At 39.9% G+C, this 26,097-nt stretch overlaps 1 protein-coding gene across 2 annotated transcripts; it reads right to left on the bottom strand.

Annotated features, from left to right (window-relative positions):
- Nucleotides 1–696: 696 nt before the first annotated feature.
- On the bottom strand, nt 697–24,949 carry frmpd1a (FERM and PDZ domain containing 1a). 2 transcript variants are annotated; one of them, XM_085912927.1, is made up of 16 exons: nt 24,850–24,949; nt 20,056–20,157; nt 17,305–17,427; nt 16,045–16,208; nt 15,104–15,206; nt 14,925–14,970; nt 12,345–12,449; nt 11,518–11,613; nt 10,804–10,929; nt 9,766–9,885; nt 8,850–8,986; nt 8,470–8,689; nt 8,014–8,196; nt 6,562–6,706; nt 5,148–6,416; nt 697–4,016 (listed from the first exon to the last, which is right to left on the bottom strand). In XM_085912927.1, exons 3-16 carry the CDS (start codon nt 17,421–17,423, stop codon nt 697–699), a joined length of 6,153 nt encoding a protein of 2,050 aa, XP_085769053.1. In that variant the 5' UTR covers nt 17,424–17,427; nt 20,056–20,157; nt 24,850–24,949. The 2 variants fall into 2 exon arrangements, with proteins under 2 accessions (XP_085769053.1, XP_085769055.1); XM_085912929.1 differs by lacking the exons at nt 20,056–20,157; nt 24,850–24,949 and having other exon boundaries at nt 17,305–17,497.
- Between the last annotated feature and the right edge of the window lie 1,148 nt (nt 24,950–26,097).

Raw genomic sequence — 26,097 nt, 5'->3', positions numbered from 1 at the left:
TACAGTATGCTTACACTTTATCAGTGTGGTAGACTCATTTTTATCATGGGGCACATCATAGCTTGGGTTTCCTTCAGAGGAGGATTAAACATTTTGATTAACAACATATTATTACGTATACACAATAAACTAATGGATAACTAGTTTTTCAAATCAGAATCCAGGAACATTATCCATTTCTCCGTTTTCCTAACTGCTTTTACTCATGAGGGTCGCAGGCAGGCAGGAGCCTATCCCAGCTGACTACACGCAGTACACCCTGAACCAGTTGCCAGTCAATCGCTGGGCAGATATAAACAAACAACTATTCACACTTACACGATTAACTGGTAAAAAAATAAAAATTGCAATATCTTAACATGATTACAATTGAAGACAATTTGCAATTTTGGTATTTTAACCACATAAAATGATGTGGTGAGCCAATCTGAGTTTGATACCTGTGCTAAACATTCCTTGCTTAAAACACTTTAGTAGCATTAATCAGGGAAATTATTTGATAAACGTAATGAAACATACATTCTAGTACAAATCTACACTGTAACGCAAGCAGATTTGCTTAGGCAGAGTGCAGGTGGATTACTGGCAAACCTTTGGGGTTGTGCACATCATACAGTCAGTAAAAACATGCACATCACCATTCCACTCATAACCATGCCAGCTGAGGTTTTGCACCACGGGTTGCTACCTACCGCCTCACAGTTCAGTGAGAGTACGGAAGATTTGAGTGAGGCAGAAGACGGATGCAGTGAGCGCAGTGCACTGTTTGGCTAGCAGCTTGGTGCTCAGGTCATGGCAGCTATGCTTTCTGCCAGCTCGCTCTGCTGCCAGACAAAAGTCCCTGAATGAGCGGGCCACGTCTTGCAGACCAGCAACTGCTTCTGCATTCCTTTGTTTACACCTGTCACAACTAGAAAACCATATGCATGCGCCAGCCAACTCCACCAGGGTCCGAAAACTATCAGCCAGAGAGTTGAGCATTTTCTCTGGACTCTGGCCAATGACAACCACTTCTTGGCAGTATGTTGTCAACCGCCTTGCCTCAGTTTGGAGCACTTGCTTGTTCTCTGTAAAGTGGGAAGCGCACGTTTCCCTAGGGTGAAAACCTCCTCGACCAACTACAGATCGATCAGCAGTGCTATTCTCCAGGAGAGACAGGAGCTGATCTACATCCGCACGTAGAACTTGGAAGCCAGTGGGCGCTTCTGGGTAACGTTGCTTTCTAAGGCGATTAATGGTGTCTTTTTGGGTTTGAGTATGAAGATACTCTGCATCAGATAGAGGTGAGAGGAGGGGACTGAGCTCAAACGTTGCTGAGGACGGTAAAATGTGTGGATAGTAGGGAGGGTTTATGGAAGAAGATGTAAGAGATGATGTTGGAGGATCGGTCATGAGTGGAAGAGGTAATCTAGAATTTTGCGTTTCACCACTGCCTTGGCAAGAGAACTCATAGACGGTCAAGTCCTCATCAAAGCTGCCCTCTCTGCTGAAGCAGTTGGTGTAGACTGCTGGGCAACCACAAGCATCCATATTTAATCCTTCAACTACTGACTCACACCTGGACGTCAGCACAGATGTGCACCCAATCTCGGGTTTGAAGTTTGGAGTCGTCCCTTCCTCCCCTACTTGGGATGGTTCCTCGCAGAAGGTAAACACCTTGCAGCCTGAAGAAACTGGGTACAATGAGTCTGTTGTCTGTTCTGCTGACCTACAAAGACCCATCAAGGGCCTGTCACTGCTGGTTCTTTGCGCAATTTGTGACTGACTATGAAAATGCAGACACGGCCCATTTAGATTTTGTGTCGTCACCACAATCGGAGGAGGGCTGTGGGTTGAGCGAGTGCTTACTTGTTGTCCTGGTATGCTTTCATCGGGCTTTGTATCTCTCATCTTTGATTCTGGAGGTACAATTATAGGACCAGGAGTGTCCACATTAAAATCTCTTCGGAGGCTACTCAGCGCGGAAACTGGAGGCTCTGTTATTGGATCCAGAGTATTATCGTTTAGTTCAGGGAGAAATATATTTTTATGTTGTGGTTCAGGTTCAATTTGAACCGGTAAGGATGCTGTTTCATGATCTATTAAGTCCTTGGCTGGTGTTTCCTTTAGTTCTGATACTACAATAGAGTTATTGGCTGAGGCTGTTTCAACAAAGAACTCACACTCAACCTCCGATCCTGTAACAGTTGTATCTGAATCATCTGACTCCATTTCCTCCGCTGTTGTCTCATTGATTTCTTTGACCTCATGAATGTTATTTACAGCATGTGAAATATGAATGTTGCCCTCACCGTCCCTAATAGGACTTTGGGCTTCATTTTCCAACCCAACTTGGTTAAGGGTCTCTTGGGAACGTGACAAATAAAGAGGTAACTTTTGAATCTTTCCTCGAAGAGTGGAGGCAGACAAACGGCCCATAATGCTGGGGGAACAGGACTGGAAGATGAAGTGAGTTGGCAGAAGAGGCTCTTTGGCTGGATCATGGGCCATGGCAGTGTTAACTTGAAGTGAGCTAGAATCAACACTTGGATTTGTGTATTCTTCTCTATTAGTTTCAGCCATGCATAAAGCATTTGAAATGTCAGTTTTTAATCCTGTCCTTGAATTAATTGTAGGATTGATGACACTTGTTGCAACTCCAAGTTTAGCTGTGATGGAGTTTATAGTGTGAGTGTATTCATTACTTTTTATATGGGTGGAAATGGTTGAATTGTTGAGACATTGAATAGTCATCTCTGATTGATCTTTGCCTGTAGGTGAATCGACACCCATGGTGCAAGTAATAGCTGTTGTCCAATCATGTCTGTCAATATTGTTACCAATATAAGCAGTTGACAAGTTTTTATCATCAAAAACATCAGAATTCATGCTGTCAGTGACTTCATCGTAAGCAGTCATAGCCACTGTAATCATATCAGTAGGTTCATCTTCACTTGGTGTAATTTCTAAATGTAACTGTGAGCTGTTGACTTTTTGTTTCTCCTCAGAGTTGGATGAAGATGTTTCGGTCAGGCTTTCTGGGCATTCTTTAGGTAAGTAACCACTTTGGGAATTGTGACAAAGTGGCATTGGTGGCAGAGGGGATGAGGGTGGAGGCGGTGGGGGGCAAAATGAAAAAAGTGTTGCATCATCATTAGGCATAACATCCTCTGCATGTGAATTTTGAACATGGGCAATCGGGTGAACATTCTTATCATTCAACTCTGTCAGCCATGAACTCATGAAAGTTTTGACCTCACGTTCACTACAGTTCATTGGACCATTTGAATTGTCTTGGTTCTCAGTGACCTTTGACAAGAGCAGATCTGAAGTGGATGGTCCATTCCCTGTTAAACTTTGTTCTTCTTCCTCTGGTTTTTTCTCTCTCTCCCCCTCCTGGTCTTTTACAGTCTCTGGTCTCTCACCTCTACAGTCAGCACTTTCCTTCGCTTCTGGATCCAACCGACATCGCACAACGGTGATGGAAGGGGCGACTATCTTAATGTGATCTGTGACAGATTTTGATTCCATCGCATCAGGTTCCATCTCCATTTCTTGTTTCCTCTTCCTGGTGCCTGACTCCAGAAGGTCACTTGTTTGCTCATTGGTTCCACTATAAGAGGGAATGGGTTTTGACTCAAGCTGTGCTGGTTCCCCTTCAGAGTAAGTCATGGAGTACAGTACAGTAGAACTTGGATTATCAGTTTGTTCTAAAGGTTGAGGCTCAGAACTCAGTCTGTGGGCATCGCTACTTTCGGTCACAAAGTTGCTACTGAGAGTGGAATGGGCCTGGTCGTGCATCGATGTTGGGCGAGGTTCTGGATATGACACCCTGGAGGTATAATCAGTTTCCATGAAGGAACGACGCTTTCGGTGTCTTTTTCTCAGGTCATACAATGTTTTCTTGCCACCTCCTTTCTTGTCTTGTTTTCGCTCCTCCTCTGATTTTCGATCGTTCTTTGCATCTGCCATAGAGACACTGATGTCACTCGGGTTGAGTGAGCTTACAGAATCCAACTTCATCTCAGTGCTATTATCTGTAAGAAAAAAAAAACAGACAAACTTTTATAAAGTGTTTTTGATTCCATTACTATACATAAAATACTTAACTCCAAATACCATAGCTATTTTACTTACATAAGTTATAAACTCACACAATTAACCTGTTCTCATTGAAAACAAAACAAAATTGTTTCCTTGATGCATGCATGCCACATCCAACATATGTGTATGTGTGTTGTCATGTTAGTGATAACTAGTATATAATAATAATCATGCAGTGTATAAGCTTCAACCACTAGATGGCAGAAGTTGCAGCCGACTCTTACAATACAGTACTGTTTCAGAATAAATGGGATAATAAACCAAATCATAGAGTTGCCGTACACAGTTAAATACACACAAAATAAAATAATTGCCATGCTGGATAATTCACATTTAAAAATAGTTAAGGATTTTTTTTCATTGTTTGTAGTTCATATGATATCTTGATAGCTATTAATCATCCAATCAATATTTCAGGTCATATTAACTGTCCATTTATCTTTGCTACCACTTATCCTGGTCATTGTCATGGGTGAGATGTCACCTATTACTTATTACTTGAGGGGAGATGTGAGTACTGTCTGGGCTGGTCACCCATGACATACACATGGCACATAGAGACAACCATTCATACAGAGTCACCTCGGGACAATTTAGAATCTTAATGTGAATTTTGTTATATGTGCGTCTATGCACAAGCACAGTAAAACATGCAAACTCATTATATGCTAGCCCAATCCAATTCAAACCCAAAAGCTTTGACACTGAGTTAGTATCAAATATTCATGGTATTATTTATTAACAAGAGCTAGAATTGGAACAGACAGCACAGTCACGACTGATTAGCATATCTGCCTTGATGTTATGAGATTTGAATGATACCTCCGACCTTTAAATTTCAAATATTTTTCTGGGAACTCTGGCTTTATTTCACATTCCAAAAAATGACCATGCCAGGTTAATTAAGCACCCAACATTTTTTATGTCTGTGAATGGTTGTTTGTCTTTATATGCCCTGTGATTGACTGGTGACCGGTAGAGGGTGTACTTTGCCTCTCATCAGCTGTTAAACACTCCAAGCACACTGAATTATACTTGAGAACCAATCATGGAGACAGTGTCACCTTTTAGCTCCATGCTTGACGTTGGGTCATCAGGTGATGTGAAGCCATCTCTGGCGTCAAAGAACTCCTCATCGGAGCTGCTGTCTCCAAAGCCGGGTGGTGGCTGTAGGATTGGAGCAGACTCACGTTGGTTAACTTGACGCTGCTCTTCCACCATCTTCTCTCTTTCTCCTCTCTGAGTATCATTCACAGGCTGGGAAAGGCTACGAGCACTGTCAGGGGTGATGTTGGAGCAGAGTTTGTAGTAGCAGCTGGCATCTCTCTGGTCAAAGTTAAACACAAAGTCTGAGTGGGAAGAGGCCGAGGACAAGGACGGGGACTGTGGGTGTCCCCTAATACTGCTCTTCCTGCCCGTTTGTTTGGAAACATAACCTTCACAAATTTTGTTGTCAATCAGCATATTTTTCCTTTTCCTCGAGCTTTTCTCTTCAGCCTCTTCATCGTCACTCGCTTCCGGAGGGCTCGGCAGGAGGTCCACAAGGCGAGAGAGCTCAGCGAAACATATGCTGTCCTCTTCAGTGTAAGAGGTGGTGGACTGATTGGTAAGGTGTATGTCAAGTGAGATGGGGGCAGCTTCCAAATGTTGGGGATCAACTAGGTCATCAGGCCTTCTGTTGTCCCCTTCGTCACTATTGTAGGATGTCAAGTGAAGAAGAGGATGGGAATGAGCAGGTGGAGGAACCAGTGAGTTGGCTTCAGAGTGTGGGGGAGCATAGGGATGAATTTCAAGGGGTGAATAGATTTGAGCATGATTTTGTGTTGACACAATTGGATGCAAAGAGGAAGAGGAGCATGAAATCAAGTCATCTTCCTCTAGGAGGTCGAGAGAATCACTGGAAGGACTGGTGACAATACGAGAGTCAGTATGACATGAATCTGATTGTGATGGTTGGTCCTCTGCTATTCCACTTCCCAACCTAGATTCCTGTGGCTCATTTTCAAGTTTCATATAATCCATTTCTGGTTGCCCAACACTTTGGGCTGCTTTCTCCTTGAGCAGTTTGTTACACTCATACTCATACTCTGATAGATGATTTTCTGTTTTTGTATCAGCATCATTCTTATCTTTTTCCCTTTTGTCTGACGATTTGTTATTTCTACATTCATTGTCATGCTTGTTTCTCCTGACGTGCCTTTTCCTTGCCTCTGGCTCTGAAGAGGATCTGACACGTGGGCGGCGTTTGGCATTGTAAGACGGATGGGTGACAGGCGGCTCCATGTCTAAGTCGGACGAGTGGTCTGAGTCGCTACCACAACGTGAAACATAACCTGTGGACCAAAATGAAAAATGACATTCAATAGCTGAATGCATTCAATACCTTTTTAATTGCTTCCAGGTTTTATTACGCTAAGCCTGATGGGACTTCTTGGAAATATACAGTATTTGATTTGATTATATGAGCTGTCCTTGTACCCTCTTCAGCAGACACTCTGTGTTTTTTTGGAACATCCATCCAGGGAAAGATGTTGACATTGGGGTCAACAAATACTCGACAGTATCCTGCTATTAGGCATGACATATCTTTCGCTGCAGCTGTCTCCAGTAGTAGTGTGATCGGCTGAGGATGAGAGAAAGCAGCAATAACGGATCAAAGAAGTAGGGGGGTTAGAAAAATAAGAACACAAACTGTAATATAAGGACAGACTTGATCAATCACAAAAAATATACGTGGTTACACACAAAAGCCATTGTGTGCTGTATGCAATCACTTTTCCCCAGCTGCTGCAGATATACATAAATACAAATATATACAAATATATTATATTATATATATATATATATATATTATATTATAATATACAAATGTCTATATTCAATACAATACAGATACAATAAAGAGATTACCTTCTTTTTTAACTTTAAAGAAGCTGTATTGTATATTTAAGCTTTCCATATTTAACTATAGGCATGTATGCATATACGTATCGACACTTACACACACACACACACACACACACACACACACACACACACACACACACACACACACACACACACACACACACACACACACACGTACTATAAGCCGTTATTTTTTTCACAGGCTTTTGAACCCCTGCGGCTTACAGTCCAGTGTGGCGGCTTGTCTAGGGATTTTTCATGATTTTTATGATAATATGCATGTATGTGTGTATATATGTATGTGTGTGTGTATATGTGTGTGTATGTATGTATATATGGGTGGATGTATGTATGTATGTATGTATGTATGTATGTATGTATGTATGTATGTATGTATGTATGTATGGATGGATGGATGGATGGATGGATGGATGGATGGATGGATGGATGGAGTACATTTTATAGTTTGGCCGGGGGTGCGACCCACCGATAGATATCAGAAATGCTACCTCAATAGAAACATTTAAGACATGATTAATTTTTTTAAAATTAATTTTAAGTTTAATTTATTCAATTTAATTTTAAGACATGAAACATTTTTGACACATTTTTATGCCAGGGCCTTTTAATTAACCTGTGGTGGCCAATTTAGCGGGAGTTCTTGTTTTTCCCCCACGGCTGATAAAGGCTGTAGAAGACACTGCCGGGACAATTGAGCGCACCTCCTGCAGCTCTTCACTTTTAATTGGACATCCATTTTTTCCTGGGATTGTTTATATTATGTGTTCTACGTGCCCTCTCTGCATCCATTGCAGCCTGGTCATCCTAGAAGGGGAAGGTTTTTTTTATTTTTAGTTTTTCCTTGCCCTCCTGGGATCAGGGGATGTTCGAGAATAATTGTCAGTTTTTATACATGTGAAGCCCTTTGAGACTTGATTGTGATCAGAATCTGAATCAATGTATGCACATCCACATTTACACATAGTGATAGCAATGTGTGTGAGTAAATACTCCAGGTCTTACCATAATGTCCTGCAGGTATATTTTAACCAAGCCGACCTTTTCAGACTCGGGAACAAGCTCGAGGCGTGTGATGTTGTTAAACTCTGTGAGGTTGGAAAGGATGCTCAGTTTGTGGTTGATCACCTGACTCACTCCATAACGGGCGCCCACCAACAGTGTAACTGTGGACTCTCTGTCCTGGAGCTGGAGCGAGGGCAGAGGGCTTGTTAACCATATAGATACATATTTAATGCATACTGTATATCAATGTTCTACACCACTTGTTAGGTTCAAGGGCAGGGTGAGCTGAAGGCCACAATGTGACTTTGTGTAAGACGGGGCTTTACCCCGGACTCCTTGCCGGTCAGGGAACATAATAACCATAATAAGAATAATCACTTACCACTAGGTCACTGTGCTGGAAATAATCAGGATATTAATGAATAAATGAGTAACATGTAAATGTAAAATTCTTACCATCATAGTTGCACTAAAGGTTTTCCCGCCATAAGACTTGAGATCACTCAGTTCTTCCAGATAATTGATGCGCGCTTGATTGACTGTCAGGCCCTTTTGTTTGGATTCGTGTTGTGATTGGCTCTTCTTCAGCTGGAAGCTAATGGCCTTCATTAAATCTTTCTCTCGCATGTTTCTCAGCAATGTAGATGAAACAAAGTTGTCAATACCCCACGTTTTACTGCAGCAAACACATTAACACACAACTTGATCAGTTAGGGGAAGTAAAGTTGCATACATACTCCACAGATTTTCAAAAACGTTTCAAATAAAAGTTAAAACGCCACTGTTGGTTTACAATATATCGGTTGCATTGTAAGGCGTAATGTGTGCATCGTTACGTGACTATCTTCAGGCTGGTCTTTGGGGATAGTCCATAGCTCGCCAATCTCTCCTGGATGTGTAGTGCGGCAAGTCGTAGAGCCGTGTTACACCTCATTTCCACTGCGAAACGCTCTTGCAAGACATCGTTCACTCCCTAACACAAACAGAAACACATGAGTCAGCCTCATATTTTCTGATTTACACCCATTTGCTTTTATCCTAAACAGCCTGGACTATTGCCAGGCTATTCTGTCCAGTGGATGAAAGGTACCACATTTTGTAGCTTGTACAGCACAACAACAAGCTCACGTTGGCCTTCCACAAATTTAATTTTAATATCATTCTATTGATTTTAGATTAGTGAAAGAATGTAGTTGCAGGATCGTTGGCGTTAAACCTGTTACCTACCTGTTTTTTTTTTTCTTTTTCCTACCTCGAAACCAAACCTGTATCATATTACCCTGCTAAATAACAGGGTCATCTGACCTGAACAAAATGCTGGCATTTCAATGAATTTGTCAACAAATCAATATGTTGCAAAGCCATGTTGCAAAGTAGTTATACATCATATAATGTCTGTTGTTCAAACATTCTACATGGTAACATTACATCTTAATCCTAATTCCCATTTATGAAAAAATCTATTTACACTTTACGGACTCTCATGACCATGTCGTACATACAGTACATACAGCTAGTTGTGGACAATGGTTGGCAGGGTCATGAAAATAACTGTTGAAGTGAGTTCACTTGAGTGTTATATCATAGGAAGATCTTCAAAATACAACACACCTATAAACATATTTAGTGTGGTACCTTTAATTTGAGAGAAAATATCGACAAGCAAAATAAAGTAATGTATATCAACAACGTCAGTTTGGGCATATAGATGCTAAAATGCAAGCAGTAGAGATTACTGTTTCCACAATATACCTGCAGGTAAAGATACTCAAAGGCAGTCGGATCATCTTGTAGCAGAGTCTCAGGTAGTTTTGGAATGAAACAAACACGGAAAAGACATCTGTAGTCACGGGACTCCTTCTTCTGGACCACCTGAACTCAAACCAAAAGTGAAAATAAATATTTGTGTCACTGAAATTGTCAGTGCCATCAGAACAACAAGTCTTTATGTCATCGTACAATGTGCTCTGGAGGCATCTTCTAATTTAAACTGATGCTTAGATTTTGACAACAAAATTAACACTCTAAATTGGAAATCAAACTTTTGTGTGTGTTTGTGGGAAAACTGATTGAAAGACACTGGGCAAGATGCACATTTCACTTTTAATCTTTCCACTATAATTTGTTGATAAACCAGGCCATTTTCATAGAGAAAGCAAAAGAGAGCACTGCGTAGAATAAAGAACATACTAATTTAAAAAAAAAAAGAAAATGTAGACATTATGTAAGCATGGGACAATTTCCCCAGGGCAAATTGTACATGCATCACTAGGAATTCTTACTCCCTTTGGGCCACAAATTCTCATCCGCATGACATTACCTTCATTTGCTATGAGCTACTTCAGAAAACTGCTTTATCATTGGGTGATGTAATGCTTCACACATTTCCCTTTGTTTGAAAGTCAAGATTCACTTGGGTGAAAAATCGAATGGAAATGCATCGAAATAATCTTAATTATGCTTAATAATCTTAATAAGGCAATAATGACATAAGCATTTTCCACATAAAGACATATGATGAACTAATGCCAACATTTTGTGGGGCGTGAGACAATTCAACTGAGACCCATTATAAATTTTGAGCAAGAGCAAATTAGTAATTTAGAATGTTGGAAATAGCAGAAAATTTGACATAATTAGCATGGATGTGTTAAAGATGTGCAACTTGTTCAAAGAAATGAGAAATTAAATCTGCTGCAATGAGGTCAAAGATATGTTGCTTGTTCATACAAAAAAGTTCAATACATCCATTTGACGAAGCGTGTAAAGAGTGTAGTGTTGTAGCAATACCTGCTGTATCTTCTCTTCATCATGTAGCAGAAGGAGTTTAGTGACACTGTATAGCTGCTCGAGCACCAGAGAGAAATGTTCAATATTTCTCAGAGAAAGTTTTTCCTTAAGCGTCATCACAATGTCCTGATGAAAACAACAATAAACGGAATAGAAATACACGATATATGAGGTTGATGAACATTGTTGTACTTTATAAATAAAGATCAACCTTGCAGTTGCAAGTTTAGTGATGTGGGGGAACCAGCATGGGTTATGTGATGGTTACTTGTATGGTCCTGGCATAAAAAAAAAAAGTGTCTTGATAAAATCTCATTGGTGCAGAAGCCATTGGACATGGCTTGTCATGATTGCAACACTAATTAGCATTTCCGATAATTTGGCCTCACTTTGGTTTCTGTGTTATTGTTACTAATGATCTCATGTGCACATACTAATAACATTAGATTTTTAGGTATGACCATGGATATCCCCTGGTGATGCCCTTGGCTAGATGTGGGATGGCCAGTGGGATGGCGTACGTACGTACGTACGTACGTACGTACGTACGTACGTACGTAGTCTGTCTGTCTGTCTGTCTGTCTGTATGTATGTATGTATGTATGTATGTATGTATGTATGTATGTATGTATGTATGTATGTATGTATGTATGTATGTATGTATGTATGCATGTATGTATGTATGTAATAATATGAATGTATGTTTAAATTTACCTTGACTGTTGTGCTGGGCTCGAATTTAAAAGCCTTGGTTTGTCCATTCTCCAGATATACCTTCAGAACATTAGGTAGGAATAGCAGTGAGTTGCCCTGCAAACCATACAAAGATTGAAAATAAAGGAGGAGTTAGACAAAAGCATAGTTTTTCACATGCGGAACTATTCATTCATTTTCATTCATTCATTTTCAACACCGCTTATCCTGTCCAGCTGAGTTCAGGCAAAAGTAGACAATACCCCGAACTGGTTGTGCTCCCTCCCTAACATGGATCTACTTGTTGTGCACATTAATCACAGTCATTATTGGGCAATGAGGCAAATATCGACTTGCATTTTCTCTGGGATTAGTAATGGGCACTCCAGCCTCAGTGGTTTTTCCCATACAGCTAATTTCACATCCGGTAACAGAATGGAAGCAGCCAGAGCCAGGCTTGTGTGATAAAAAAAGACATCACTTATCTTGAGTGGACAGCATACAAGCAAGTATATATCTGAGCACATATTCACACAACAACACTAACAATTGACAGGACACTTGCTACATCCTGCTCATCGACATACATCACTATGTTGATTTAAAATATAATCCTTATGCTAAAAATAGATCCAACAGGGGTCTGTCCACATGGCCACCAACTGAGATATTTGTCAACCAGGTGTTTCAATATACTCTGACTTTGCCCATATATCTCAGATGAGTTCACATAAACAGATGTCAGCACTATGCCATGCAGATCTGTGAAAACAAATCTGAAAACATACATTCACAGAGAAGAGAGTGGGAATAGAAGTACTGTAAATGGTGATTGTGTAAACACTAACCTGAGCGTGCCCATTGAACTCCACCTCCTCAGCAAAACGAACTTTTACAGGATTGGACTTGAGCTTGGCCCTCTTCTCAGGCGTGATAAATGATGATTTGGGGCCCTGAAAGATATACAAGGTACTAAAACGATTGAGGGATATTTTCATAATTTAATCAGCAGACAATATGATGCGAGTCATGGTATGTACTTTGACTAACAAACTAAAATTTAGAGGCAAGACATTTTCTTCAAAGTGGGCATTCAGCAATGATTGTGTATAAACGTACTGCTATGGTGAAGCCACATGAGTGATATCTTTCCATCCTTTCATTATGGCATTTGTCTTCATTAAGGTTTTGGGTGTGCTGAAGCCTATTCCAGTCAATCACAGGACATTATCGATAAACAATCATTTACACTTAGGTTCACAGCTACGCAAAATGTCCTTGATTAACTTCCCATGCATGTTGCAAAATGTGGGAGCAAGTCCGAGTGTCAGGAGAAAACGAACGCAAGCTCTAGGAGCCTGAAGCCATGATTTGAACCCCCAACCTCCAAACTGTGAAGCAGTTGAGCTAACGACGATACCTCTGTGCTACCAACGCGATTGACACTCACGATAAGAACAATAATTACTTTTACAGTCTTCGGTCAATTAATGTGAAATATTCAATTCAGTTTAATATTTTTAGTAACATGCCAATGAAACTCAGAGTGCGTGGACTGTAATAAACTATACACGTAGAAGCTGAAAGCTATGAATCAAATGAGATTAGAGTTGCTACTACATCAGCAGAGGCATAGCAAAGAATTATTGAGGCCCATTCTCATTTATTTAGTGATCCCCTTCACATGAGTGAAGATATAAATTTGCTACTTGGATACTGATTGAAGTGCAATGCTTGGACACTTGCACACCGACATACATATACAGTACAAGCAACATACACACATACAATTAAGAGGGATATAGCAGCAGGACCTTGGTGACAGGAGAGCTGTCCAGTAAGATGTTCAACCTGAGCCTTGATAACATGATGATTTATAGGTTTGTTGCCAATAAGAACATACATCTGAACATTATTCATTGCATCCACACGATGTGAAGGAACACACACATGCAGTATATAGTAAATCAGAAAAGTTCAAGGACTTGTTTCACAAAAGTCTTCCAACCCAAACGACAAACCATGAGTTTTCCTCATCAACGTGGGGCAGAAAATCGACAATTTATACATTCCGCAGCGTTTGCTTCAGATGTTTGGGATGACTGTAATACGGAGATTCCCAGAATAATTGAGCGGATGAATGTGTGGCAGAGAAGACTGGGAAGGTTTGTTGGACTCCAGGGGGATTACTTTGACAGGGAAAATTTAACATTCAAAATGTTTTACATTCTATTTTTGGGATTAGATATTTTGTTTTGTGACACTAGTCCCGGAACTTTTGTGACACAGCTTGTACACAGAGGTGGGCATTCTGTCCCAGACTTTTTTTTCAGACTGACGGTGGACGGATGGACCGTTGATAGAAGCCCTTTTCAATGACGAGGACAGATGAGGACAACTATGAATGCATGACAGACGGATGAGGATGAAAGGGTCCCTAAGTCGTTGACAAATGATGGATGACGGACTGACAGAATGGCCACCTCGGTAAACAGACAGTATATTTTGGGTCAATCTTTATCACCTTTTTGTCAATCAATGTAGAAAGTTGTCCAAATAAAATTTAAATGAAATTCTGTGGTGGCAATTCACACTCTATTCATCCATCCGTTATCTGTACCGCTTCTCCCCACGGGGGTCGCGGGCATGCTGGAACCTATCCCAGCAGTCATCAGACAGTAGGCAGGGGACACCCTGAAGTGGTTGCCAGCCAATCGCAAGACACACAGAGACGAACAACCATTCGCACTCGCTTTCACACCTAGGGACAATTTGGAGCGCTCAATCGGCCTACCAAGCATGTTTTTGGGATGTGGGAGGAAACCGGAGTGCCCCGAGAAAACCCACGCGGGCCCGGGGAGACAATGTAAACTCCACACAGGGAGGGCCGGAGGTGGAATCGAACCCACACCCTCCTATCTGTGAGGCGGTTGTGCTAACCAGTGCTACACTGCATAGCATATTTTTTATTTTATTTTAGTTTTTAACAGGTGCCCCCCTCTATTTTTCCCCCCAGTTAAAGAAAACAACAGCACAAGACATTGTGCATGGGTTTTTTTCCATTTTTCCACCACCAAGCCGCCACACACTATTCAGATTTGCAAATTAATCTAGCCATCCATTTTCTGAACTGATTGTCCTCACGAGGATGACGGGCATGCTGGAGCCTATTCCGGCTGACTGGGCAGTAGGCAGGGGACCAATCGCAAATCACATTTAATTCGGTTGTATTTATACCCTGATGCTAAATCATCATTATGTGCTATGGGGTATCCTCCCCTCAATATTTGTGACTGTCTTGCCCTAAAAACCCAATTTAAAACCAGAACAAATTTCACAAAAATTTTACATACTGACTAGTCAAATTTCAACAATGCCTGTTGCTTACAAAGATGTGTGTATGATATGGGTGAGACACTGTGACTTACCAGCATTGTTCTGAGTATAGTCAGAGACAATGACTCGTGACACTCTCTATGAAAAAGAATGGAAAGACATACATTAATAAAGAAATACAGGTAACTCAATTTGAATATGGTTTTTACATTGCTACTCATGTATGCATTGTGTGTTGTGGTTGAATGAAGTTGCCAGTGTAAGTGCAGACCTGATGATTTCCGTTGCTTGCTCCGGTGTCAGGTCATCGACAACAACATTATTGATCTTCACAAGCTGGTCGCCAGGGACAAGACGGCCATCTGCAGGACCACCTGAATGCATAAAATGTTCTTGTTATAGTACCTTAATAGTGTAACTAGCATCATGTATTCATTCTCCTACACAACTTCATGCTCTTTCATTTCACTAAAGAAATTTAGGGAGTGCAACCTGTTTCAATTGTAATTATTACATCGTCAACAAACAGTGAGGGGAATAGCATTGAAAAGATTTGTTTGTTTCATTTTTAGTCAACGCATTCCTGACTTCAGCACTGCATTGTAGACAACAAACAGTCAAGCGCCTCAGGCAATTAATTGATTGGCCAATAGTGTGAACAAGAAAGTTCAATGACCTAAAGATTTAAGAAGGAGAATTGTCAACGTACTAATTTTGGAGCCATTTCTAAACAACTACAGATGCCAAGAAGATCATCAGTTGCAAATAGTTATTTGGATATATAACCACTTTGACCAGATTTGGAAGTAGAATAGGCAAAGAATCACCGTCGGAGGAAAGTAAAATAGGTAAAGACATTTGCAAACAACCCAGGAATTAAAAGTGTGCAATGCAGGCATGTTTAACTGAATACAAAGCTGATAGTAGGAAGCCATGTCCTATTCTGTTGTATGAATGGCAATGTGTTAATCGTAAGCTCTTGTCATCTAATGAAGCAGAATGTATTAAAACTGTTCTGTCTCTATGTGCCACTTGCACAAATAGATCACTCTTAGTAAATCAATGATGATCATTCCACCAGGCAAAATAATGGTTCGAATGAACGAAAGCCCAACAGGACTATGACATCATCATGATACGTGGAAGTAAACCTCTGAACACAATTGTATTTGCAAACAAAGAGCAAAAGTGACACAATTCACACTGTCATACCTTGGGTGACTTCTTGAACCAAGATAGGTGTCTGGGAAGAAAGTGTGAGGCCATGAGATCTGAGCTTTGGATCCCGCTGGATCAAAACATTCAAGCGAAAGGGATAGTTTCGCTCCTCTGTGCCAGTGGACTCTGCTGGCCTCCCATCTATTGCAACTCTGTCTCTGCAAGTGGACAGAAACGAGTGAGTGAGTCATTGTCAATTTGATACTCATTGTCCTTTTTGTGCCTCGTGCTCAGGTTGTGATCAAGTTGTTAATTAGCACCGATCAGCTTTTTTAATTCCTTTGATTTTGAGCACTGTCTGCTTCTCATCTCCCGTTTCAGTCTCCTTTTCAGTCCCCCCTATCAGTTCAAAAAGCAACTAGAGGCTAGAAACAAGATCTCTGAGATGTGAATATCTTTTTTTGTTTTAATCTTCTCAGAATGATGTACGTATGTAAAACGTTGAAGTGATAGTGCTCAACATTCAAAATGAAACACGCAAAAAAAGAGCAAACTGCTAGCTGTAACTTCTACAACAAACAAAAGCAGTAAATGCGCCGGTGAATGAAATGAACAATACAATGTAGCCATCCATCCATTTCCTCTACCTCTTTTCATCATTCCACCCCACACCAGTGATAAATAGCTTTTAACACCTTTGCCTGTTCAACTAGATTATTGCTAATTTAACAATCTTTACTAGTTTACTTTGAACTGCAACTCAGTTTTCAGACCACAGACTAATATTAAAATGTTTCAATTAAAGAGGATTTATTAATAGTAGTAGATGGGACAGAGGAGCAAGAGTGAAGTCTCCAACAAACAGTATGTGGTCAGGACACTGAGTTTAATTACATTAGTCATGCAACCCTCTTTGCAATACATAAACTTATTGCATGTGCTGCATTGGGGTGACAGGTCATTTATCTTAAAAGTCAAGCCACACTTTAGATTGCTGCGTATATGCCACGGAGCACACACTTTGTAGTTCTTCCAGTTGGCACTCAGCAGATAAGCACTCATCGGACTATGCTCAAAGGAGTGTTGCAAGTGCGCTCAAAGCACGTTTCTGTGCTCAACATTTCGATGGTAATTGTGGCAATCGTAACACAGCATGAGATGAGGGTTTTCTTACTGCTAATTTTTTATATCACATCACATACTGACATTGATTTATTACCCAGGCTTAACATGTACCTCCCTATTATTTGTAACATTGAAACTACTGGTTAGAAACATGCTTCAGATTTGAAATTTTATCTACAAACGTTTTACCTGCCCAACGAATGAGACCTGCTGCCCAACTCCCGTGAACGTCTCAGCAATCTGCCCACCACCTGCTCCACCCTGCTGGTCTTGCGGGAAGGGGAGCGACTCCTGTCCTGCACTTCCATTTACCTGAGAAGAGGTCAAGTTTGCTAGAATCACAAATACGTGTTACTGATTCAACTAAAATCAAATGCATTAAAAAAAACGCGTGTTTTTCATCAAGACATCAAGAAAAAAGAACTGGACCATCACATACATGAAGAGGAAAATAGATCAGCTGAAAACCCTGTTGGCAGTTAAACAGGATTAAACAGCTCCCTAATGATGATCAGAGGTTCCACAAGGCAAAATTGGCATAAAATAAAACTAACATACACATACACAGTAATACATGCTGGCTATGCTATACTCGTGAATAGTAGTTTAGAATAAGGGTATAATAATTTTGAAATGATTGAAATAAAGGATGACTCCATCCCATCTAGGCTGTGATGTATCCCACAGCTGCAGGAAGCAATCTCAAGCAGACGTGCTTTGCTGATGATGGCATTAGCACCATCCATTAGAAGGAACAAGCGGATGAGGCGGGAAAAGAGCGGGTAAGTTGCCAATGTAAAAAAAAAAAAAGATAGCATAGAAGAAAGGAAGAAAGAAAATGAAAATATGGTCACAGGTTAAGAAGACAAAGACAAATATCTTTTATTGCCTATGATATTAACCACAATATTTTCTGACATTTTTATCCTTCTTCACTCCCCTCTCATCTTACAGAGTCACAAAGTGTGTTTTTTTTCATGGTTACTTACATTATTTAGCCACTAGTACAACACCATAATGGAAGATTACCGCCAATTAATGTGATAGAAATAAAAACAGAAGAAGAAGAATATTACTAGAATATTGATCATAGTCTTGTAGGCTTCCAATATAGAGTGCCCATGCATTTGTTTTTTGTACAGTTATTGCCATTAGGGTTGTGGGCAACTGGAGCCCATCCCAGTTGATTCAGGGCATGAGGTTGGGTACACCCATGAAATGACAGCAGGCCATTGCACATAGTATAAAGACAAACAACCATCCACACTCACATTCACACTTAAAGACCATTTAGCAGGGATAGGCATGTGGTGAGCTGATTAATTTTCATAAAAATATTTTTTTCTGGGGGCAGGGGGGTGTAATAAACATGCTTCCTGTATTACAGAGGACAGCCACACACTCGTATGGCCTTGGCTGCCTTATTAAAAAAAGATGACTCATTGGGAGAGGATTTTGTTTTTTTTGAGCACATGTATCTTCTCTCCCAAACTGGTGTGAGACGTTTCTTATTTAGGAAAAAAAACATGATACAGCCCATCCAAATTAGGGGAAACACTGTAGAGATAGTTAATAATTACATGAACAACGTTCCTTTTATTCATAACACCGACCATGTTTTTAAATCTTGTAATGAGCGCCTTTATCTACATACTTTGCATGATAGGGTGGCCAGACGTCCTCTTTTCCCGGGACATGTTCTACTTTTCAGCCCCAAAAATATGTTCGGGGGGAATTTCAAAAATTGACCGGGATTTTGTTCGACTTCCTCACACGTACAATTCATTGTCAATAAAATTGCCACATTTGACTCTATTCCAGGTTTCTCTGTAATCGTTCGCAAATAAGTCACACCCTTCTCCTCAAATCTAGCCACCTTGCTGATTGCGTGTGTGTATGAGGAGAAAGTAGGCGAGTGCTTGCCAGCAAGTGTATACAAACAATGCCGAAACAAAAAGGCACGTTTACGGAGGAATTTTTTTTTTTTTTTTTGCGTGCTTTCGCCATGGTTGTGAAGCCCTTTTTTTTTCAAATGCTGCACCGATGGTCATATTTATTTTTATTTATTTTTTTACTTACTAGCATACTTACTTTCTTTTTTTACTATAAAACTAAACATTTTTGGTGTACATATGTTTTTGCTAGTGTAAATATGTTCTTGCAGAACATATTTTCTTGTTATAGTAGATTTGTTGTTTTGTGTTATTCACCAATAAAAGCAATTGATAGACAGACACCTTGTTATTTAACCAGTAGCACCCCCTTCTCCTAAAAAAACCAAAATAAAAACCAATCTCTTTTATTAAAAGAGAAGCAATACATAGATGACAATATCAGGCAGATTGAATAGGTCATTTTGATGCTATGTGAATTGGATGGAAGAGAGAATAAAGCAGCCACTTATTCTATTCGTACTACTATGTCCGACCACGCTCTTTGACTTGTGAGTGACTGTGTGGCTAAAGTTTAAGCGCTAGTCATTTAGCTTTGTACGGTCTTTATATCCATTTAAAATACGACTTACTTGCATGTTATTTTAGTTAAATACAATGTTGATTTCTGACAGCAGCAGATTGTTAACAAATCTATTCAGCAATCATACCATTTGTTAAGCACAGCATAATGAAAATCATACGATACATGCTGAATGCAATAAAGTCACAGCGCCGGCAAATGAGATTACAAAGTAGTGTATGTCTGCAGGCAATGACAGGGACTTTGTGCGTCACCCCCGCTGAGCCAGATTAGAATGTGTTTCGCCTTAACCTTACAGGTCTGGCTAGGGCAATGGACAAAGTTAAACGGGATCACAGACAGTATCTGTGGTTCACTACACACTTCCCTCTCGCTGTCTGTCCCACATTCTGCTTATAGTCTAATCTTGTCATTTGTCTTTTTATATACAGCTACATAAGGTTTCGGGTTCACAGACCAACACACCTGCTCTCAGCCCTTTGTGTCAGGGCTCCACGTGGGCGCCACTTAAAGTCCCATCCTACTTCTCCATCCATCATTATGTTGAAGAGGACCAGCCTTCATTACCTAATGACAAACACAAATTCATAAAACTCAGTTATGGTGCATAGGAAATCAAACATCAACAAATTAAAAGGCGCCAAAACAATGCAATCCTCCAAGTCTTTGATTTTTGTATGTGTAGCTACAGAACCATTTTGAACCTGACTTGAGCAAAACACAAAAATACCCAAGTCAGCATTTTAGAAGTGCCTTTTTAATTTTTCTAAAAACAATATTCCCATTTAGACATTCAATGGTCCAATCTTGTTGTCCAACTGATTATGAATTCAATGTTTTGTAACGTATGTGGACGCTTATTCTACTAAATGTAGAATAGGCTATTTGCTACTAGAATAGAAACTACACTTACAGTAGAAAGCTGTCTCCCTATGTGATTACAGCACAAAGTACTGCATACTGCTGCACAATAGTAACACTTCCCTGCAAAACTCAAATATTTTGTGCTTACACAGATGGGGGGGAGAGAGAGAGAGAGAGAGAGAGAGAGAGAGAGAGAGAGAGAGAGAGAGAGAGAGAGAGAGAGAGAGAGAGAGAGAGAGAGAGAGAGAGAGAGAGAGAGAGAGAGAGAGAGAGAGAGAGAGAGAGAAAGAGAGGAGCAGTACACATTTGGAAAAAGCAGCAACAAAAAGAAAAAAACAGAGAATGGGAAACATCTCGGCATCTAAGCAGAAATTAAAGTAGAAATAGTGGGATCGACCACCAATCAAAGAATAAAGGCATCAGGGAGGGAAAAGAATCAGGAATTTGGAGAAAGAACAGGAGACAGCTTGGGGAGACAGGCGAGAAGGGGGGAAAAAAATGATTGTCCTGCCAGGCTAGGCTCTTTGTGCTGTTTGTTGAGTCCCACTTGCCCCAGCTCCAAACACCATGCATATTTAATGAGGACCTCGCAAAGCCCTGGCAAAAGTCCCATCAGCCCAACTGTCAAATACTGACTCAAGACTTTTCTTTCCTGTAGTTCTCACTCTAGTCAATTTTTCTGTTGACTTTTATATTTACCGTGTAATGGAAACGTATTTAGCCAATTGGCTTTTTTAAAACCTATTTCTTAAATTAATTTTTACAGTACATTGAACAATTATTTACCAAATTGGCTTTTTTTAAACCTATTTTTTTAATTACAACCTCCAATTTAACATGTTTTATTTTTAAATAAAAAATTATATGATGGATATGCACAAACTAGTCTGCGTTAAAGTGAAATAAACCAGGAAAGAAGGTTCTTAGTCAGTTCAGCAGCAAATAGTTCAATGGGGGCTTAACACTGATCCATCATCTCATTACCCCAAAATCAGTGAAAAATGGTGGTGGCAACATCATGCTGTGAGGATGCTGGAAACTAATATGAAATAATACTAGACAGGTACGCTGCACTCAATAAATCATATTCTCATCCATTTAGCTAGCATTAGAATTTGAACACAAAAGGCCATGCTGTATGTGACTTTTTTTGTGTGAATGTAGGTTTGGTGAGTGTGTTTGTGTTTGAGTGTTTCAATGTGGGTGTGTCCTCGTCAGGGGCTGTACGCATCAATAATGTATTCGGATAATGCGGCCGCTTCACTTTGCCAACAATTTACAGACATGTCAGCGCATAGACGAGGACAGACACCGAGAGTGGAAGGAGGGAGTCATAATATATGAGGTTCCAAAGAACACAGTGTTCACACAAAAACAAAAAACAAATAGAAATTTTAAAACATTTCAATATTCCAAATGTGTTGCCTCTGTTTAAAACTTGCAGGGAGACTTGTTCAGTAGAATTAGAATATTTAGCATCTTTTTCACAGTTGAGAAAAGAAGAGATTTGCTTATAGGATTTGTAATATTTTGTAATATTCTGCATCTTTTTCACTATTAAGGAAAAATGCCATCACAATTGTAGTTTTGTGGTGAAGAGAAATATTCAAATTTTTTATAGATTTAATATGTTCTCTCACCCTCATCTATGCTTTCCAAATTTCTTAGTTGTGTTTACAAAAGACTGGTCAACTGTGACTAACCCCTGGTGAATCCTCCCTTGACTGACTTAGCCTGCTCACATTTGTCAGGAATTTCTAAGAGGCCAAGAGGGTCAAGTTGACAAATATTATTTTTATTTCCAATTTGTACAGATATAATAAGTGGTTTATCAATATCTTTGTACCTGAATTTGTGCGGATTCTGCGAACAAATCTTAAACATTCTAAGACCATGCGTAGGAACAACTAATGAAGGACCAACTGCTGAGAAAATGTCAAAAAACACATATTTTACCCAAAATGTATTGAAACTACAGTCTTGTATAAACAATAATAATAATTTTAACAACAGTTACTCAAGTCAAAAATGTACTAAGTTGTCACATTTAGTTGTCACATCATTCCGTTCAAGTGCTTGGATGTGCTTGTGTTCTGCATGCGAGTGTATCCGTGGCACTGTGCGTCACTTGAGCACCTGTGATGCAAGCACCCGGAAATCCATCAAATCGGTCGCATTAATCCAATGCATTAAATTTTTTGCATCGATGCAGTAACCGCACCTCATAATCATAATGATGTTTTCTGTGTGTTTTCATTCTGTAATTAAAGTTCAGAATTAATTCAAAATGATTGGCATGGAGAAGTATTATGGAAAATCCACTTTTTTTGCTTTTATATTCATTTTATTGTGTACTTGGGGTCTCTAAGACTGTAGAAAAGTGTAATCTATCCCTCCAGGTGCTGCAGAGATAATGTTATAATCATTTTGGGGGGGCTAGGGGCTATATTTTACTCTGTTCAGTTTTCTCTGTTTTCTATTATGTATTTTTATCTATTACATCACATCCGTTGGGGCGGGACTACCAAACAAGGTAATGGGTGTGGCCAAATGGTTTTGCAAATCTGCCATCTTTATTACTGAGAGATTTTTGGAGTCCAAACAACTTGAGGATGCCCAAGTGAAGCGATCAAAATGTTCAGTTGTTGGATGCATCAAGCCACACAACTCATTGCACCGTCCCCCAGCATCAGAACCTCAAAGAAGTGACTGATCACATTTATTTTTTCACATCTGTGGGCAAAGTACTGCTTGTTAAGGAGTGTTTCAGAAATCTTTTGTCAATATAGAGAAGGATTCGCCGAAAGACTTTGTTTCGTTGATGGTTCAGTTCACTCAGTCTATGGAAACGACGGACACAGTAAAGCGGGAAGCTTGAGATGACTAAAATAATCAACCGTATTTCACTTTCATATTATTGCGTGTCTATGATGCACTCGTTTTCATCTCATTAGCGTCAGTCTTTCTGCTGAAAAAGTCAGAACCGAGGCAACCTGCATCTGTACCCAAACTTTCTTGTGGCACCACGTTCCACTGTGCAACACATTATGGAGAAAATTCACCCAAGCAATAGCACACCGAAACAGATACATTTCCATCACATTTTGCACTCAGCTGAGCTAAATTTGACGATCAATAACAATGTATGTATAAATGTTTGCAAAATGGTGTTGCAACACCATGCAAACAGTGATATGCACATCAAGAGCCTTCATCGAGTAGAAAACTTGATAAATGCAATTGCATCAAAAATGTATCCGAGCCTAAAAATAACATCATAAATTAATAAAACATGGGAAGGCCTTCCGAACTTGGCAGCACTCGTTTCCTCTTATTTCATCTGATCTCTTCTCAAGTCTCAATGGTAATTTTGATCCCAATTCTGGCCATAAATTATATACACCAAGTACACACTGCTTGCGGCACAAAAATGTACACGTTCTTTGAGCACATAGAATAACAATAATAAAAGTTCAGGGAGGAATGATGCAGCAAAATATTCAGAGTAACATTGTCCAATAAAATGCACGAGTGTGTGTGCACTTGAAACACAGTTGGTCACTGAATGAAACTATTGATTTGTAACTGACTGTGATTTATTTGTGTAGTCATCAATTCCTCTGAAATTGCTGAATAAAGACGTTGCCTACTTTTAGAGAATGTGGAGTTTTTTTCTTTCTCAAGTTTCTCCCGTCAGCAGTGAGACATCATGGGTATTAAGTTCATTTTTCTTATAAAGCTCCAGTTCTTTCAGCACCACCCATCTGTCAGACTGTCTCTAATCTTAGAAATCCCTGAATAAACCGCCATAGTCGTTATGTCTGTGCATTCCTTTCATCATATCACTTAGTGTATCTAAATATGTAAAGTTGAGAAGTGGCAGGCCTTTCTTGCATGTGTTATCCATGAGTGGAAGTGTAGCTACTTAATCACTATCTAAAACTTTGATGGTACTGTAGTTTTTGATTTGAGTATGTCTGCGGTAGATTAGCTGTGCGTTACGTAACTACTAATAGACACTTTGGAGGAATATACAGCATCCATTGCACACATTGGTGGAAGGCATATGGTTTATTGACATTTAATGGATTGTCAGAGTTGGCTGCTGTGCTGGAGTACCCTCAAAGGAGTATGCCCCTCTCGCCTTGCACTTTTAAGATTTAGGAAACAACATAATAAAATGTCAAATGCTTTACTGTTTAATTTGTGTTGTACCTTTTTTTTTTTTTTAAGCAATCAGCTTTGTTTAACATGTGTACTACTGTATACCTCGATGTGCGACAGAATTTTGGCAGAACTCAAGAACAGCGCAGTAATTTTTATTTTTATAGTGTATTGCAATTTCCTACAGTGTAGTTGTTATTCAGTCTTGTTAATGAGAGTTAAAGACCTTACCGAGCGGGTTTGTGTTTCTAATCCCCTCCAGAGAGGTTTGAGGGTGGAGGTGGTGGCGGGGCGGAGTTCACACTGTCCCGGACGTAGAATTAAAGCGTCCACAAAATAAAAACAAATAAATAAAAAACAACAATAACACTGATTCTCAGTGGATGCAGCCCTCCACGTTAATGCAAATGGCGCACGTTATCCAGAGCGGGGGAGCGCGCGTGATACTGAAAGGTGAGACGCGCCTTACATGCACGCTTCACAATCCTCTTTCTCTGTCTCTCTGTCTCTCTGTCTCTGTCTCTCTCTGTCTCTCTCTCTCTCTCTGTCTCTCTGTCTCTGTCTCTCTCTCTCTCTCTCTCTCTCTCCCTCTTTCTCTCTTTCTCTCTCTCTCTCTCTCTCTCTCTCTCTCTCTCTCTCTCTCTCTCTCTCTCTCTCTCTCTCTCTCTCTCTCTCTCTCTCTCTCTCTCTCTCTCTCTCTCTCTCTCTCTCTCTCTCTCTCTCTCTCTCTCTCTCTCTCTCTCTCTCTCTCTCTCTCTCTCTCTCTCTCTCTCTCTCTCTCTTACGGTAGGTGGTGGTGATGGGTGGTTGGGGGAGGCTACACTCCCTTCCCAAATCAAACACCAGAGGATGGATAAGTAAATACAGGTTTCATTAAATAATTGACATAAAATACCAAACAACTTCATTACCGACAGTGGAAGCAAACAAAACACAATTGTAGCGATTTAGCTTTGATTGTAATATCTTTAAGAATGTGAGCTAAATTGTTACTGCATCCCATTGTGTGAGGACGCAAGGATTATTGTTGTCCGCTTATAGTGCCTATAGAAAATCATCATACGCCTTTAAAACAGTTACATTATCTGTCATACAACCTGAAATCAAAACCTATTAAAATATTTTTTTCTAAGGTTTATTGTACAAATGTAGATGCACAACATCAAAATAATGAGAACAAAGGCAAGAGCTCTGAAAAATAATTAATTAAAAAAAAACTAGAATAAGAGGGTTTTAAAAGCCATCAGCCAGCCCCCTGACGAAATATTTTATAGAGCTTCATTTTGGCTTTACTTAAAGACAGATTTAAGGATAATTAATTAGTTAATTCATTTCTTCATTCATTCGTTCATTCATTCGTTCATTCATTCGTTCATTCACTGCATAAAGAACCAATTCACTTACATGCAATATATGTCAGTTCATGGAACATTTAGATGAGGAGTTTGGGTGCGAGTTGCTACTTTATTTAGGATGGAA

Source organism: Syngnathus leptorhynchus, chromosome 5 (assembly GCF_054491065.1).
Source record: "Syngnathus leptorhynchus isolate UIUO chromosome 5, UIUO_Slep, whole genome shotgun sequence".
Taxonomy (NCBI): domain Eukaryota; kingdom Metazoa; phylum Chordata; class Actinopteri; order Syngnathiformes; family Syngnathidae; genus Syngnathus; species Syngnathus leptorhynchus.
Note: the sequence above shows the minus strand (reverse complement) of the source record. Positions and strands in the feature narration are given on the sequence as shown.

What these genes read in the sequence shown, in the direction of transcription:
- frmpd1a (XM_085912927.1), bottom strand. Translation starts at nt 17,423, where the DNA reads ATGGAAGTGCAGGACAGGAGTCGCTCCCCTTCCCGCAAGACCAGCAGG. An exon ending in CAAGCAACGGAAATCATCAG is followed by an intron (nt 14,971 to 15,103) that starts GTCTGCACTTAC and finishes TCTTTTTCATAG; the next exon opens with AGAGTGTCACGAGTCATTGT. An exon ending in CAGAGTGTCTGCTGAAGAGG is followed by an intron (nt 6,417 to 6,561) that starts GTACAAGGACAG and finishes TTTGGTCCACAG; the next exon opens with GTTATGTTTCACGTTGTGGT.